Raw genomic sequence first — 18,279 nt, 5'->3', positions numbered from 1 at the left:
TTGACCGGGCCCACAAGTCAGTGACACAGAGCCGCTGGACCCACTCGTCAGTGGGTGACGTCATGCGGGTCCCACCTGTCAGTGACAAACACAGCCGAGGTGACGTCATGATGATGTCACGATGATGTCAGCTGCTGATGTCAGCAGCTCTGGACCCACCTGTCAGTACCAGAGCCGAGATGATTATGTCATGCTAACGTCATACTGATGTCAGCATGCCACGTGGACCAACAGGAGCGTGACACGTGTCAGCACGATATTAATTCAGCCTTTTCCCATTTTTAGAAATGATTGAAACTTCAGAAATTCATAACTAATTCATACGAACTCAGAAAAATACAAGACTAGGACCAAAATTTATCTAAAATCGAGCTCTGTGCAATGAACCCATATTTGAGTGCATTTGGCTCTTTTGAATTTTCATTGTTTTTTTGTGCTATTCTATAGACGTCGCTAATACGACTATAATGCGATCGTTTGTAGACTCGGAGGAGAACCAGACGGACGAGGACCGAGAGTACCGTGAGGAGTACGGAGACGACTACACTGAAGGTGCCACATCCCACCTAATCTCGTAGCACCTATTACGCATGGCTAATATAGAGCTGCTATTGCTTTACTTTATTGTTATAATCACACTATGATAGGACTTGCATGGTAGTGGCCAGTACAAATTGTACTGATAAACTTTGGCACATAGGTTCTACTAAGGAGTATAGCTCTGAGGAGTTTGATGGTTGAGGGGTTCGTTCCTATGCTCGAGTTATGACGATCTTATCTCCAAGCTGTTCTAGATGAATGCTACTTTTGATTCCGCTGATGCGGCGATGTAATAATTTATGTAATTCCGCACTTTATGTACTATGATATTATCATTGTATGGATGTGGTATCCGACTAGAATTTAGGTAATATGATCTACAACGGTCATATTATACTTCGACTCTGTGAATTTCCCTTCGCGGAAATCAGGTCGTTTCAGGAATGATAATGATGATGATGATGAGGATGAGGAGTACACCAAGGAGGAGCTCTTGGACATGTGTGAGCAAGTGCATGCTTGCAATGAGATGAAGAGAAAGGAGTGCAAAGAATTGTGCAAGAAATTAAAATTTCTTGAGCAATCCTTTGATGAGCTCAATGCTACTTATGAGAGGCTAATGGAAGCCCATGAGAAGCTTGGCAAAGCTCACTCTAAGCTTGAAAAGGCTCACTCCTCTCTCATTGAGCAAGTCAAAGTGGAGGAAGCCAAGAAGGAGCAAGTTATCATATCATGTGATGTGGGACTAACATGTGATCTTATTGATGAATCTATTTTTGTTGCTCCCACTAACACTTCTTGTAGCACTACCACTTCCACTTCACCCTTGAGTGATGGTCTCACCTGTGAAAACTCACTAAAAGTGGAAAATGAGACCCTCAAGAAGGAGGTGAATGAGCTCACTCATGCCTTAGGCAATGCCTATGGTGGAGATGCCCGCTTGCTAAAGTACTTGGGTAGCCAAAGGTTTTCTCTCAACAAAGAGAGATTAGGCTATACCCCCAAGAAAGGCAAGGCGGCCTTTGTCACTCCCAAAGCTAGCTTTGTGAAGGGCAATGGTTGGTTTTGCAATAGATGCAAGCAAGTTAGGCATATAGAGCAATATTGCAAAATTAACAAGAACAAGCTACCTAATGTATCCTCAATCAAATTTGATTCTTGTTATACGCTTTTTAAGGGTGCAAATGGTGTGAAGGCTAAGTTCATTGGTACACCAATTGTGGGCCCAAAAAAGAAGGCCATTTGGGTACCAAAGACCTTGGTAACTAACCTTTAAGGACCCAAACAAGTTTGGGTACCTAAAAAGAATTGATCTTCTTTTGTAGGTCAATTATAAAGCTGGAGGAATGCATTGGGTGCTTGATAGTGGGTGCACTCAACACATGACCGGTGATCCAAGAATGTTCAATTCAATCAATGAAAATAAGAGCAATGGGATTGATAGTATCATATTTGGTGACAATGGAAAATGCAAGGTCAAAGGGCTTGGTAAGATTGCTATATCCAATGACTTGAGCATCTCCAATGTGCTACTAGTAGAGAGCTTGAGCCTCAACCTATTATTGGTAGCTCAATTGTGTGATCTTGGTTTCAAGTGCATATTTGGTGTGGATGATGTAGAGATTATAAGTGTAGATGGCTCTAACTTGATATTCAAAGGATTTAGATATGAGAATCTATACTTGGTTGATTTCAATGCTAGAGAATCTCAATTGTCAACATGTTTGATCACTAAGTCTAGCATGGGTTGGTTATGGCATAGAAGGCTTGGTCATGTTGGAATGAAACAATTGAACAAATTGATTAAGCATGACTTAGTTAGAGGCTTGAAAGATGTCACATTTGAGAAGGATAAGCTATGTAGTGCATGTCAAGCCAGAAAGCAAGTTGGTAACACACATCCTAAGAAGAGTATGATGAGCACATCTAAGGCATTTGAGTTAATGCATATGGACTTGTTTGGACCAACCACATACACTAGCATTGGAGGAAATAAATATGGATTTGTGATTATGGATGATTTCACTAGATATACATGGGTCTTCTTTCTTGGTGACAAGAGTGATGTGTTTGCAACATTCAAATCTTTTGTCAAGGGTATTCACAATGAGTTTGAAACAACAATCAAGAAAGTTAGAAGTGACAATGGAAGTGAGTTCAAGAACACTAGAATTGATGAGTTATATGATGAATTTAGAATTAGACATCAATTCTTGGCCAAGTATACTCCTCAATCAAATGGACTAGTTGAAAGAAAGAATAGAACCTTGATTGATATGGCAAGATCAATGTTGAGTGAGTACAATGTGAGTCATTCATTTTGGGCCGAAGCAATCAACATGGCTTGCTACTATAGCAACCAACTCTATTATCACCCCATGATGGAGAAGACACCTTATGAGCTATTGAATGGAAGAAAGTCAAACATAGCATACTTTCGGGTATTTTGGTTGTAAATGCTATATATTGAAGAAAGGCACTAGATAGAGTAAGTTTGAAAAGAAATGTGATGAAGGTTTCTTGCTTGGTTACTCCACTACTAGCAAGGCTTATAGAGTTTGGAATTTGGCTAGTGGTACTCTTGAGGAGGTTCATGATGTGGAGTTTGATGAAACAAATGATTCCCAAGAGGAAGATGAGAATCTAGATGATGTAAGAGGCACTCAATTGGTCAATCCGATGAAGAACATGGATATTGGTGATATAAGCCCTAGAGAGGTGATTGATGTTGAAGATGACAAGAATCAAGTGCTCTCTAACTCAAATGTGCAAGCTAGAGGTTCTCATGATCAAGTTCAAGCAAGAACTAGTGATGACAAAGTGCAAGATCAACAACAAGTGGCTAGTTTATCATCTCAACCAAGTGATCTATCAAATGCAAGCAATCAAGTGCAAGTGCTTCAACCAACCAACGTTGCAAGAGATCATCCATTGAACACTATCATTGGTGATATTTCAAGAGGTGTGCAAACTAGATCAAGATTGGCTTCATTTTGTGAGCATTTCTCATTTGTGTCATCCATTGAACCTAAGAAGATAGATAAAGCTTTGAAGGATGTTGAATGGGTCAATGCTATGCATGAAGAGCTAAACAACTTCACAAGAAACCAAGTATGGGAGTTAGTTGAGAGGCCTAAGGATCATAATGTGATTAGAACCAAGTGGGTCTTTCGGAACAAGCAAGATCAAGATGGGATAGTAATAAGGAACAAAGCAAGATTAGTGGCACAAGGTTACACTCAAGTTGAAGGTCTTGACTTTGGAGAAACATATGCCCCGGTTGCAAGATTGGAAGCAATTAGGATCTTGTTAGCCTATGATTGTGCCCACAACATCAAGTTGTACCAAATGGATGTAAAGAGTGTATTTCTCAATAGGTACATCAATGAGCTTGTTTATGTTGAACAACCTCCCGGTTTTAAAGATGAGAAGAAACCCAACCATATTTACAAGTTGAGAAAGGCTATGTATGGATTGAAACAAGCACCAAGAGCATGGTATGAGAGATTGAGGGATTTCCTACTCTCTAAGAGATTCAAGATGGGAAAGGTTGACACCACTCTATTCATCAAGAAGCTTGGAAATGACTTGTTTATAATGCAAATCTATGTTGATGATATCATATTTGGGTCAATAAATCAAGATTTTTGTGAGGAGTTTGGCAAGATGATGGCAAGTGAGTTTGAGATATCCATGATTGGAGAGCTTAGTTACTTCCTTGGTCTTCAAGTCAAGCAAATGAAGAATGACACATTTATGAGTCAAGGCAAGTATATCAAGGACATGCTCAAGAAGTTTGGAATGGATGATAGTAAAGCTATTAGTACACCAATGGGGACAAGTGGAAGCTTGGATAGTGATGCTAGTGGCAACATGGTGGATCAAAAGATATATCGGTCTATGATTGGAAGCCTACTCTATGTGACCGCATCAAGACTAGATGTAATGTTTAGTGTATGCATGTGTGCTAGATTCCAAGCCTCACCAAGAGAAAGTCATTTGAAGGCAACAAAGAGAATATTAAGGTACTTAAAGCATACACAAAATGTTGGATTGTGGTATCCCAAAGGAGCAAGATTTGAGTTGATTGGATATTCAGACTCTGATTATGCGGGATGCAAAGTTGAGAGAAAGAGTACATCGGGCACATGTCAACTATTGGAAAGATCACTTGTGTCTTGGTCATCCAAGAAGCAAAATAGTGTAGCACTTTCAACCACCGAAGCGGAGTACATTTCGGCCGGTAGTTGTTGTGCTCAATTACTTTGGATGAAGGCTACTTTGAGTGACTTTGGAATTAAATTTAAGCAAGTGCCATTGCTATGTGACAATGAGAGTGCCGTAAAGCTCACCAACAACCCAGTTCAACATTCAAGAACAAAACATATTGATGTCCGCCATCATTTCATAAGAGATCACCAACAAAAAAGGGACATTTGCATTGAGAGTGTAGGCACCGAAGATCAACTTGCCGATATCTTCACCAAGCCACTTGACGAGAAGAAGTTTTACAAGCTAAGGAATGAATTGAACATACCTGACTTCTCCAATATGTGTTGATGCACCCCCCACTTATATGACATGCCTCTCCTTCGAGCAATCCAAGGTAAAAGTTGATTGGCATGGCATACATACTTGCTAAGGACATGTTTAGTGCATCTAGACATATTTCACATTTGAATAGTCTCATTCATGAAAATCAAATGAATTTGATGCTTGTATGGTACCACTATTGCTTGTATGCTTGAAATGATCTAGTGGTAGCATATGACATGTTTGTGGGCTTGTAAACCTAGTGTTTGATCTAGAAAATAAGCTATAAGTGTTTAACTCAACATGGTACAAGATAACCCTTATTTGGAGGTGTGAAGAAGCTTGTCCTTAGATCAAACTGAGTTAAATATCTTTTGCAAAAGTAATCTAGATTGAACCAAATTGGAAAAATGATCCTCATTTCACATGGTTTCACCCCAGCCTATCTATAATTTGAGCTCACCTTTTGTGCTAATTGTTGACAAAGGGGGATAGGAATTCACAAAGAAAATGAGATAAGAGGAGCAAACAAATGAAATGACATTGTAAGGGGATCAATAAAAAATGCACACAAGTAGGGGGAGCAAGCTCATAAACTTGTATGTTGCATTTAAATGATGTGCATTTCATATATTTGCTTGCATGGCACAAGTTCTAAATTTCAATATCCATGCTTGTGTGGTGTATGCTAGTTATATACTTAAATGGTGAAATGAAAAACTAGCATGCATAAGGTAAAGTAACTAGACTTATGTTCATTTTATGGAAACTAGACCCTTGCTTGTAATGTTGATCTCATGGGGTATTCTAGTTTTTGTGTATGTCTAGTTACTAATGGTGCTAAGGATGGTATATTAGTGCACTCCGATTGGTATCACGCTTCAAAGGTCCATCTCTTATACCTTAGCATCATTTGGTAGAAATTGACTCCTATATTTCCTATCTAAGCATATATGCAAGCTATAATCCAAACTCTTAGCACATATGTAGGGGAAGCTACTACTATTTGGAGTTCATGAAACTTGTCCATATTCTTTTATACATGGTAAATATGCTTGGGCAAGCAATGTGGATTCAATTAAATCTTAATTCATATCTTTGTGAAAGGGTTGTCATCAATTACCAAAAAGGGGGAGATTGAAAGCTCTAGTTTGTTTTTAGTTAATTGATGAAACCCTAAGTGCTAACCTAGTTTATCAAAGTGATTATGAGATAGGTAGCACTACTCCAAGTGATAAAGCAATGGTGAAAATCATGATGATGGCGATGATCAAATGCTTAAACTTGGAAAAGAAGAAAGAGAAAAACAAAAGGCTCAAGACAAAGGTATAAATTGTAGGAGCCATTTTGTTTTAGTGATCGAGACATTTAGCGAGTGTGATCACATTTAGGATCGGTAGCCATACTATTAAGAGGGGTCAAACTCGTATCGATATGCGGTTATCAAAGTGCCACTAGATGCTCAAACTCATTGCATATGCATTTAGGATCTAGTGGAGTGCTAACACCCTTGAAAACATTTGTGAAAATATGCTAACACATGTGCACAAGGTGATACACTTGGTGGTTGGCATATTTGAGCAAGGGTTAGTAACTTCACCGGCGCCCTACAAAGAAAAGATAGGGTTTCACTAGAGTGACCGGACGCTGGCCTCTACTGGACCAGCGCGTCCGGTCAGTGACAGCAGTGAGCTCGTGTCTCGGTCTTGTGACCATACGCTGGTGTGAAATCTGACTGGACGCTCAGGGTCTGAGTCCGGTCAGTGCTGACGTACACTGATGTGGGGCGTACAGAAGAGACATTGAGTGACCGGACGCTGGGTGAGTCTGGTCGGGCATGACCGGACACGTCCGGTCATGAAAATTCATGTTTGAAACCTTGCTGGAAATGACCGGACACTGAGGTCCAGTGTCCGGTCACTTTCTAACTAACGTGTCCAGTCATCATTTGACCGGGCGATCGGTGTTTGAAGCCGATGACATGTGGTGCACATCGCACGACCGGACGCTGAGGTCTAGCGTCCGGTCAATATGACCGGAGCGTCCGGTCGGCCCGTGTTCAGTGCAGTGAGGAGCCCAATGGCTCTATTTCGTGGAGGCTTCTATTTAAGCCCCATGGCTGGCTCAAGCTCACTCTCTTGGCCATTTGTATTGACAAAGCAACATTGTGAGCTTAGCCAAAGTCCTCCCACTCATCTCCATCATTGATTCATCATCTTTGTGAGATTGAGAGAGAATCCAAGTGCATTGCTTGAGTGATTGCATCTAGAGGCACTTGATATTCGTGTTTTCCTGAGGATTTCGCTTGTTGCTCTTGGTGGTTGCCACCACCTAGACGCCTTGGTGCAGCGGTGGAGGATTGGCATGAGTCGGTGATTGTTCATGGCCATCTCCAGCGATTGTGAAGGGATTTGTACCTTCCCCGGCGGAGCACCGAAAGGTAACTCTAGTGGATTGCTCGTGTCATTGAGTTACCTCACTTGTGGGTAGGTTCTTGTGGTGTCTAATCGTGTGGACGAGGTTTGTGCAACACCTCTTAGCCACCGAACCACCAAGTGTTGGTTGACACAACGGGGACGTAGCATGTTGGCAAGCACGTGAACCTCGGGAGAAAATCGGTTGTCTCTTGCCATTTGGCATTCTCTCGGTGATTGATTTCATCTTCATCTTGTGATTGGTTCATCCCTCTACATGGCAGTATAATCACCCTACTCACTCTTTTATATTCTTGGAAACTAGTTGTGGCAAGCTCTTTAGTGTAATTAGAATTGAGAGCTTGATTTGTTATTTAAGTTCATCTAGTGGGGCTCTTTAGTGTAGCAAGATTGAGAGCTCTTAGTGAGTAGTATCATAGCAAGTTGTGTGTTTAGTGATCATTGCAACTAGAATTGTTGGATAGGTGGCTTGCAACCCTCGTAGAGCTAGAGCAAGTTTGAATTACGCTATTTGTCTTACTAATCAAATTGCTCTAGTTGATTTGTAGAATTTTAAATAGGCTATTCACCCCCCTCTAGCCATATTAGGACCTTTCAGAGAGTAGAGAGAGCGGCGAAGAGAGAGAGAGAGAGCAAAGTGCAGAATGAAGCTAGGGTTTCGGGTTGCACGGCCGCAGCGGCGTTTTATTCGCGTGATATCGCCGCTCGGCCGTCGGATCGGCGCGGACGGCTCAGATCTAGTGGGCCAGCGATGCGGCCTAGGCAGGGGCACGCGGCCGAGTGACTTTGCTGGCCCAGGCCCAGGTTGTGGCCTGGGTGCGGCTGGGCATCGTGCAAAGGAAGCGGGCCGAGCAGTTTTGGTTGCTAGGCCGAAGGAACAGTACGAAATGAATCAGTTTCTTGTTTTTTCTTTTTCCAGTAAATATTTATTTCCTAGAAAATGAATAAATGGCTTAAAGAAAATAGAAAAAGAGAATTTTCCTTTGGGTAAAATGCACTAAATTGAATTATTTTACGCTGCGTATTTAAAGATGTTATTTTCATTATTAAATTTGAACCAACGGGAGAATTTAATTTGAAAAATGGATATGTTTTAATTGATTATAATATTGTTATTATTATGACCAATGTTGATTAATGGCAATATTATAATGTTTTGTCTTGCATTAATTCTATTTCTGTCCAACGGTGATGTAGAATTAATGTAGTGAACAATTGTATGTTTTAATTTTAACCAACGTTGGAACTAAGGCATACAATTGTTATTGTTATTCTTTATGTTCTCACTCTATATGAATTATGTTTTTAGGCGGATACAACTTGATAGGTTGTATCAAAGAGATCCCCATTCTTAAAGGTGATAACTACACGGAGTGGAAGAAAAAGATTCACCTGGCCTTCATCTTGGCTGAGGTGGACTGGGTAGTCACCACACCGTGTCCCACAGAGCCTGTGGCACCGGTGAGGGAGATAAACGAGGCTGATGCATCCCAAAGGATGTCCTATAACCTTGAGTATAGAAAGTGGGTCACTGCCAATAAAAAGTATTTGGCTATGATAAAGAACACGATTGAGCTTGCAATTGTGGGCTCAATCCTAGAGTGTGACACCGTCACCGAGTACCTCAAAAGAATAAAGAGTCAATTCACTGGCTCTTTAAAGACATATGCTACCCAGCTGATAAAACAGCTGGTGACAGGTGACAGAGAGGTACTCAGGTAATGGTGGTATAAGAGAGCACATACTAAGGATAAGCAATTTGGCATCCAAGCTAAAACCAATGGATCTGGCTCTCAAGGAAGAGTTCCTTATCCATCTGATTTTTGCTTCCTTGCCAAAAGAGTTTGACACTTTTATTGTCAACTACAACATATAGCCCAAGAAGTGGGATATGGAGAGGCTCATGGCTATGTATATGCAAGAGGAGGAGAGAATGAAAGCTGTCAATGGTGGCTCTATCAATTATTTGAAAGACAATAAGAAAAAGAATACTAATGATAACTTCTCCTCAAAGTCAAAGGGAAAGGGTCCCATGTTGCATCAGCCTCAACAGAACAAGTTCACAGTAGAGAAAGACCAGTGTCTCTATTGTAAGAAGACGGTGCATTATAAGAAAGATTGTCCCGATTACTTAAAAATGATCATGGCAAAGAAAGGTGAGAACATTATTACGTTCATAAATGAATCCCTGTATGTACAGTATTCAAAATCTACTTGGTGGATTGACTCAGGTGCAACTATTCATGTTGCTAATTCTCTACAGGGATTCTGTTCGATGAGGACTACGCAAAGAAGCGAAAGACACATTAAAGTTGCAAATGGAGTCCGAGCAGAAGTTGAAGCCGTTGGCGATCTTTCTCTAGAGCTTGCTGATGGTTTCAAACTTATACTTAGAGATGTTCTTTATGTTCCCTCATTACAGAGGAACTTGATTAGTGTTTCATGTTTGAACAATGATGGATATGATTGCCATTTTGGAAATAGCAAATGTAAGATAACATTTAATAATGCATGTGTTGGTCTTGCTATCTTACAAAATGAGCTTTATTTGTTATCACTATGTGATGATGTGAATGTTGTATGCGATGATGGGAACATTGCGTGCGACAATGTGAATGTATCCTCGTATGCGGATGTAAATAGAAAACGAAAGAGAGCTCACAATGCGTTGTCGAAATTATGACACTGTCGTTTAGGCCATATTTCGAGGGGGAGAATAGAAAGACTAGTTAAGAATGATATTCTTCCTCCATTAGAGCTCTCAGATTTAGAATAATGCAGAGAATGCATAAAAGAAAAGTATGTAAAGAAAATTAAGAAAGATGCCAAACGAAGCACAGAAATTCTTAGATTATTCACACAGACATCTGTGGTCCGTTTCCTATAAAGAATGTGGATGGTTATGATTCATTCATAACATTCACAGATGATTACTCCCATTATGGCTATATTTATCCAATCAAAGAAAGAACAGAAGCGTTGGATAAATTTAAGATATTTAAGGCAGAAGTTGAAAACCAACACAATTTAAAGATTAAGATAGTCAGGTCTGACCATAGGGGGGAGTACTACGGTCGACATACCCCATATGGCCAAGTTCCTAGACCTTTTACAAGGTTCTTACAGGAGAATGGCATAGTAGCCCAGTATTCTACACCGGGCGAACCTCAGTAGAATAGAGTAGCTGAAAGACGCAATCATACCCATGGATATGGTGTGTAGTATGATAAGTTACTCCACTTTACCGTTGAGCCTGTGGATGGAGGCGTTAAAAACCGCCATTCATATTCTCAATAGAGTACCAAGTAAGTCGGTGCCCAAAACACCGTATGAGCTGTGGACAGGAAGGGTACCCTCACTAAATCACTTACGTGTGTGGGAGAGTCCTGCTGAGGCTAAAGTATTTAACCCAAACATTAGGAAACTAGATCCCAAAATAGTAAGTTGTCATTTCATTGGCTACCCAGAAAAGTCAAAAGGTTTTTGTTTCTACTATCTAGACAGACATATAAAGTTTGTGGAAACGAGACACGCTGTCTTCCTAGAGGATGAAATGATGAGGGGGAGCATGGTAGCTCAAGAAATTAACCTTGAAGAGAAGCGGGTGTATTCGCCCACTCCGATGATTCATGAGCCATTTTTCTCACTACCTGTTGTCGCTGCACCAACAGCGTAAGATACTGTGGTGCCAGCACCTGTTGTTATCCCGCCTATGGCAACAATAAATGACGATGAGGAACTTGTTCTTCAGGATCCTATATAACCAATTGCCACACATGAGGGGAAGCAACAACAGCCTCAAACAGAAGATGTGCCAAATGTGGAGGCCCCTAGAAGGTCTCAAAGAGTTAGAAAATCATTTATTCCTACTGAATATGAAGTGTACAACACTAAGGAATTTCAAATGAAGGATGATCCCACCTCATTTGAAGAAGCAATGAGAAGTGATCATTCATCAAAGTGGCTTAAGGCCATGGAAGATGAAATGAAATCTATGAATGCCAATAAAGTTTGGGATTTAGAGATAATTCCTAAAGGAGCCAAAACAGTAGGCTGTAAATGGGTCTACAAAACAAAACTTGACTCTCAAGAGAATATAGAGAGATATAAAGCACGACTTGTGGTAAAAGGCTTTACGCAAAGAGAAGGGATTGATTACAATAAGATCTTTTCTCCAGTCTCATGTAAGGATTCCTTCAGAATCATAATGGCATTAGTGGCACATTACGATTTAGAATTACATCAGATGGATGTAAAGACGACATTTCTCAATGGGGACTTAGAGGAAAGTGTTTACATGGCACAACCGAAAGGTTTTGTCATGGAAGGAAAAGAACAAATGGGATGCCGCCTAAAGAAATTCATTTATGGATTAAAACAAGCTTCAAGACAGTGGTACTTGAAGTTTGATCAGACAATAAAGAATTTTGGGTTTAAAGAGAATGTAGAGGACAATTACGTCTATACAAAGTTTAAGAATGGGAAGTTTATCTTCCTTGTCCTGTATGTGGATAATATCTTACTTGCTAGTAGTGATGTCAGTCTACTACTGGAGACGAAGAAGTTTTTGTCCTCAAAATTTGATATGAAAGATCTTGGTGAAGCTTCGTTCGTTCTAGGGATTGAGATTCACCGAGATAGAAGTAAAGGGGTATTAGGACTGTCACAAAAGACATACGTAGAAAAGATCTTAAAGAAATGCAGTATGCACAAATGTAGTCCCTTACCTGCTCCTATAGTCAAGGGCAACAGATATAGGGATTTTCAATGCCCTAGGAACCAATATGAGATTGATCAAATGAAAGTGGTTCCATATGCTTCAGCTGTCGGAAGCTTACAATATGCTCAAGTATGTACGTGCCCTGACTTGGCATTTGTTACCGGGTTACTTGACAGATTCCAGAGCAATCCTGGAACAGAACACTAAAAATTAGTAAAGAAAGTCTTGCGTTATTTGCAAGGAACGAAATGCCTTATGATGACGTATAGAAGATCATATTCACTCCATATAGTGGGATATTCTGATTCTGATTATGCGGGAGATGATAGAAAATCCACATCTAGATATGTATTCACTCTCGCAGGAGGAGCTATTTTATAGAAAAGCTCAAAGTAAACCGTCACTACATCGTCCATAATGTATGCCGAGTTTGTAGCGTGTTATGAGGCAACGGGGCAGATGAACTGGCTAAAGAAGTTCATACCCGGTTTGAAGGTGGTTGACGACATCTATAGACCACTTAAGTTATACTGCGATAATAATCCGACAGTACACGATGCTCACAACAATAAGTCAAGTGGTGCTGCCAAACACATTAATATAAAGTATTATGTTGTGAAAGATAAAGTCTGGGATCAAGTCATAAGTCTTGAGCATATAAGTATAGTAAATATGCTCGCGGATCCGCTTACAAAAGGCTTACCACCCAACGTGTCTAGAGAACATGTAGCCGGCATGGGTTTAAGGGAAAGCCTATAATTCCTGGATAAAAAAGGCCCAAAGATAAGTATCTATTTCAGAACAGAAAGGTGTGTTATAGCTGTGAAATCTATCGGCAATGGATCGTGACGATGAGACATACTCTCTGCGCTAATCTGTAATAGAATGAACAAAAGTAAATGACATGAAAGTAAAAGATAGAAAGAGATCAAGGGAGAGATCGTTATATTGATCTCTAATCCTAACTGGACCCAACAGCCCAGTTGGGCCTTTGATTCGTGTCCTGATCGGGGTCGCCCAGCCCATCATGGCTGGAGGGCCCCTGTCACACTGCGCTATAAAAAGAGGTGGGGGCCGACGGCTCTAATCATGAGGTTGACCTGAGCCGAGCTCACCACCGACATCTAAACCCTAATCCGATCAGAGAGGGGCGCAGCCAGTGACGGGAAGCCACCAGCCGCGCCGCCTCCGGACTACGTCACCGAACTTCACTGCCTTCACCGCCGGTCGCCACTGCCCATCACCGACGTCCTCTTCCCCGACCATCGTTGCCCTAGCGCAGATAGACTCCATGGCGGGCGCGAGCGGATCTTCCACTGCGGTGTCAGGTTTGACACGTCCATCTTCTACTCCACCCCTCTATGTCTCTCGTTGCAATAGTAGATGTACTAGGACTCGTGATTCTATTTAACAGCAAGTACCCGGCTAGATCTATGATCCTAGTGATCCTACAGTTCTAACAGATTAAGCATGCCAACATGAAGAATCTGTGTATATACGCGTACTGCATACATATATAGTATTCAGTAGCTGATCCATCCTCCCGATTGATGAAATGAAACCGCTGCTCATATATAGGTAGCTAGGACCTAGGAGCCTAGGACCCCCGGCCGTCCCGGCGGCGGCGGCAAATTCGAAGGCTGGTGACCATGGCCGCGAGGAGGAGCTCGTCCCGGCAGTGGCGGTAGAGGGAGCCGAGGAGGCCGCAGAGCTCCGGCAGCAGCGCGGTGAGGTTCCGGCAGGACGGCGTGAGCACGGTGAAGGGGAAGAGGAGGCCCACCCCGAACAGCGCCGCCGCAGGCCACATTTAATTTGTGTGTGTTTTTTTCTCTCCGATCCAAACCTTTCCCTGCTGCCACTGTGAGGTACTCTCCTAAACTTGTCACTGTCACATCGGATGTTGGACACATGCATAAAGTATTAAATATAGACTAAAAAATAATTAGTTACATAGATTGCGACTAATTTATGAGACAATTTTTTTAAGCCGAATTACTCCATGAGTTGATAACATGGTGCTACAGTACACATGTGCTAATAACAGATTAATTAGACTTAATAAATTTATCTCGCGAATTATAAAAAACTTATGTAATTTATTTTATTATTACTGTTCGAACGCTCAAACTTTAGCCACCGGTAATGTTTCCTATTTGTAGGCGAAGCTAGCCGCAGCGTGCGTGCGTTAGTTGTTTACCATGATGCGCGATCGACTTGTTGCTTCTGGACGGACGGATGGAATAATAATCAAATGCGCGCGCGCGATAACGGTGATGCCGACGAACGTAAATGCGTAATGGCCAACTAAAAATGATGTATGACAAGTACGTATCGACTTGCATGCATTATTGGCACGCCACCAACCTGTTGCTTTCGCGCGAGGTAATAATGCTGCTCGTATGTACGTATGTCTGTTTATTTATCGACTACGGAAATGCCTCATTACTAAACCACACAGCACAGCAAGTACTGAAAATGACTAAATCTTGTTGTGACAAAAGAAAAAATACCATGTGTAAAAGTAGGGCTATGTATGAGCTGAGCTGATAATAGCAGGAATCACTCTGACTGGACATTGTCTTTTATGATATAAAAAGGTTTTCTTTTTATGCTGAAACACCTAGCAAGGCTAGTAGAGTGTGGAGGATTTGAGAATGAATACTCACTCTATTTTAAATTATAAGTCATTCTAACTTTTTCGGAGAGTCAAAGTATCTCAAGTTTTACTAAAATTATAGAAAGAATTATAAAGATTTATGACATAAAATAGGTATATTATGAAAATATAATTAATGAAAAATCTATTGATACTTATTTGGTATCATAAATATAATTATTTTATTGTATAAACTTGGTTAAACTTGAGATGCTTTGACTTTGTAAGAAAATTGGAATAACTTGTAATTTGGAAAGGATGAAGCAGCAGATTATCTTAAAATTAAGAGATGCTTGTATAATTTATGCCCCAAAGGCCTGTTCGTTTGAACTTTTCAGCCGATTTATCAGCTAGAATCTATAATATTTTTCTCTCACAACAAAACAGCTTCAGCCGGCTTATCAACCGGCTTTAATACTAGCCAAACAGTTGACATCAAAGTTGAGATGAAACCATATGTGTCCACCGTTATTTGTTTGTTATGAGGTGACATATTATCGACAATGATATATACGACTGCAGTAATATCAATAACGCGCTTGCTATCGTCAGGACGTCCGAACGGACGAGCATTCAGACACCACGCCTGCAGACCTTTTCTTGCGTCGTTTCGCGCTCCCGAACGTCACCAACATCGAGAAGAAAGGGAGGCGAGGCAACAGAAGACGAGGAGGGAGATGCAACACATGATCTACTTTTGAAACATTCAGATAAAACACTTGCAACATAAAAAAAATGATTTTTTTAGAGGGAAGAAAAAACGCCGCTCGGACCAAAAAATGGAGGCTACGCGGGCAGGGTCCGTTCCGCGAGCGAGGGCGCTCAGCGCGCAGAGCGTACGGGCGACGTGGGCAAGGTCGGTCCGGACGGACGCCGAGCATTACCGTATAATAATTGATTTTTTTAGTGGAATCAATTATAATTGAGTTCCAAGATCGACCTCACTAGCGAGAAATTTAGAGCAGCTAATGGACTGCCGTGCCATCCAAAATAGGCCCATTAATACTTTCAAGCCCATCATTCTGTAACATCCAATCAAGGCCCACCAGAACCCGCCACTCCGTTCCCCTTGTCAGCCGCGGTGACCTGATCTAGGGTTTCATCAGCAGAAGATATATATAAACACATCCCAATCCCTGAGTGTCCGCTTCCCCGCCGCCGCCGCCGCCGCCAAGCGCCCCCGCGAGCCAGCTCCGGCGAAGCCGATCCTCCCGCGCGCCGCAGGCAGGCAGGCAGCACCAAGCATGGCGGACACGAAGGTGTTGCCCGCTGTGACGCTCCGCACGCGCAAGTTCATGACCAACCGCCTCCTCGCCCGCAAGCAGTTCGTGCTCGAGGTTCTCCACCCCGGCCGCGCCAACGTGTCTAAGGTCAGTGCTTGGGCGTCGGAGCTTTGCTGCGAGATCCTCTCGTTCGTTGGGCGATGCTGACGCGTGTGATCGATTGATTGATATTGCAGGCGGAGCTCAAGGAGAAGCTGGCTAAGATGTACGAGGTCAAGGACCCCAACTGCATCTTCGTCTTCAAGTTCCGCACACACTTCGGAGGCCTCATCTACGACAACCTCGACTCGGCCAAGAAGTTCGAGCCCAAGTACAGGCTTATCAGGGTACGCGTCTCTTTCTCCTCCTTTTTTTCTCTCGCTGTCATTGGCGCTGGATTATTAGGTCTCCATGTTGAATATACTACCTGGTATAGTCTCCATGTTGAATATACTACCTGGTATACGCTGAAAGCTCAAATTGTTACATGCTATGTTCGTGTAGGCGACGCAATTAGCTCGCGTATAGTTTATTGTGGCAATAGCTGGCTGCCCCTTCAGATTAGGTCGCATTTATTATCAACATTGATCTCGTTATTGTTTTTAGATGAAAAACGATTTATCTGTTACTATTTTAAGTCTTGTACCAGGCATACTCAATGGGCCCTTTATCATGTCTTAGTGAAGGAGTTGTTGCTTTATGGTTTGTTGGCCCCCCATTGCACTATGTATGTTCAAAGTTCACTGTTTTGTATTTTGCAAACCATGAAATTGTTCAGCCTAAATCGGATTAAGACAAGTCTTTTGGTGTGCTTTTTTCTTGGTTGATGGAATATATATTACTGCATGTTTACATCCATTGCCAACTCGCAATTATGTTGTGGGCTAATTTTAACTGTGAATCATAGGGTACTACAGCAAGAAAACATGTCATTTGTATCTGCTATTTTTATGAATTGTCCATGACCGTTTTGTGTATGAAACCTAGCATAAATAACAGTTAATGATTTGCAGGTCCATTTGTATGCTCTGCTTATTCTGTGATTGAAACAACACTGTCTGTCTGGTGTCTGCTATGCTCTGTTTTTTTTTTTGACAAGAGTGCGTGTTTGGGTTTCTGCAGAATGGTCTTGCTACCAAGGTGGAGAAGTCGCGCAAGCAGATGAAGGAGAGGAAGAACAGGGCGAAGAAGATCCGTGGTGTGAAGAAGGTATGCACATTTGCACTCGTCAGACTGCTGTGCCCTAATATTAGTGCGCATTTGGTTCATTGTGTTCCTGTGGAAAATCAAACAGTTTCTGATAAAATCATGACAGCGCAAACAAGACCTTGATCTTAACTTCTGTTGGTGTGTAACTTTTGTAATTTTTTTTTTGTTGGATTGGTTTTGCAGACAAAGGCTGGGGAAGCGAAGAAGAAATGAGCAAGGATTTCATTATACTTTCGCCGTCGGAGTTTGAGTACCACCTGTTCACCGTCAGAATTTTTGTACCCCATATTGCAATGCTTTGATCAACTAGAAAGAGAATTTTCGCAATGCTTTGATCAACTAGAAAGAGAATTGTTGAGTTGTTTACATCGTCTACTGGTACATTTGATTTCAAAAGGCATATCCCTGGTATTGACCTGACTTGTTTGCTCTCTAATTTGACATTACCTATCTGTGGCTATGTCGGGGTGATTACTGATACTGTGCTGGGCTCAGAATTTTTAACGCGCATGATGCGTTTCAGCAGACTCTGTTTCTGGATTTGCCAGGACATCCTGTGAAGTGTATGTTAAGCTCTCGTCTCGCTCGTTCACGCGGACAGCTGAAAATACCTGCCATGTCTTTTGAAAAAAAAGTTCAAACAAAACGCAACCACACTAACAAGATTTTGTTCAGCGACCTAGGGGGGTACATGCTATGAGATCGGAGAGCCTGTCAGTTATGTTAACGGCTTAACGCATATAACGCAAGCAGGGCTTACTTCTTATCATTGTGGTAACATGGGCCTGGCCCAATACGGCAAAAGTGCAGCCTCTGGCCCTGTTCGTTTCGTTGAAAAGCTAAGTTGAAAAGTATTGTTCACTGATTTGTTGTGAGAGAAAAACATTATACCAATGATTGATAAGCTAGGCCGATAAGTTCAAG

At 41.7% G+C, this 18,279-nt stretch overlaps 1 protein-coding gene across 1 annotated transcript; it reads left to right on the top strand.

Moving 5' to 3' along the window:
* Positions 1–16,004: 16,004 nt before the first annotated feature.
* Positions 16,005–17,775, top strand: LOC136471413 (small ribosomal subunit protein eS24z-like). Its single transcript, XM_066469136.1, has 4 exons — positions 16,005–16,254; positions 16,344–16,493; positions 17,269–17,355; positions 17,539–17,775. Exons 1-4 carry the CDS (start codon positions 16,129–16,131, stop codon positions 17,566–17,568), a joined length of 393 nt encoding a protein of 130 aa, XP_066325233.1. The 5' UTR covers positions 16,005–16,128; the 3' UTR covers positions 17,569–17,775.
* The last annotated feature ends 504 nt before the right edge of the window (positions 17,776–18,279 follow it).

The sequence above is a fragment of the Miscanthus floridulus genome, chromosome 8 (genome assembly GCF_019320115.1).
Source record: "Miscanthus floridulus cultivar M001 chromosome 8, ASM1932011v1, whole genome shotgun sequence".
Taxonomy (NCBI): domain Eukaryota; kingdom Viridiplantae; phylum Streptophyta; class Magnoliopsida; order Poales; family Poaceae; genus Miscanthus; species Miscanthus floridulus.
The sequence above is the reverse complement of the archived record's forward strand: the minus strand, read 5'-3'. Positions and strand labels throughout refer to the sequence as shown.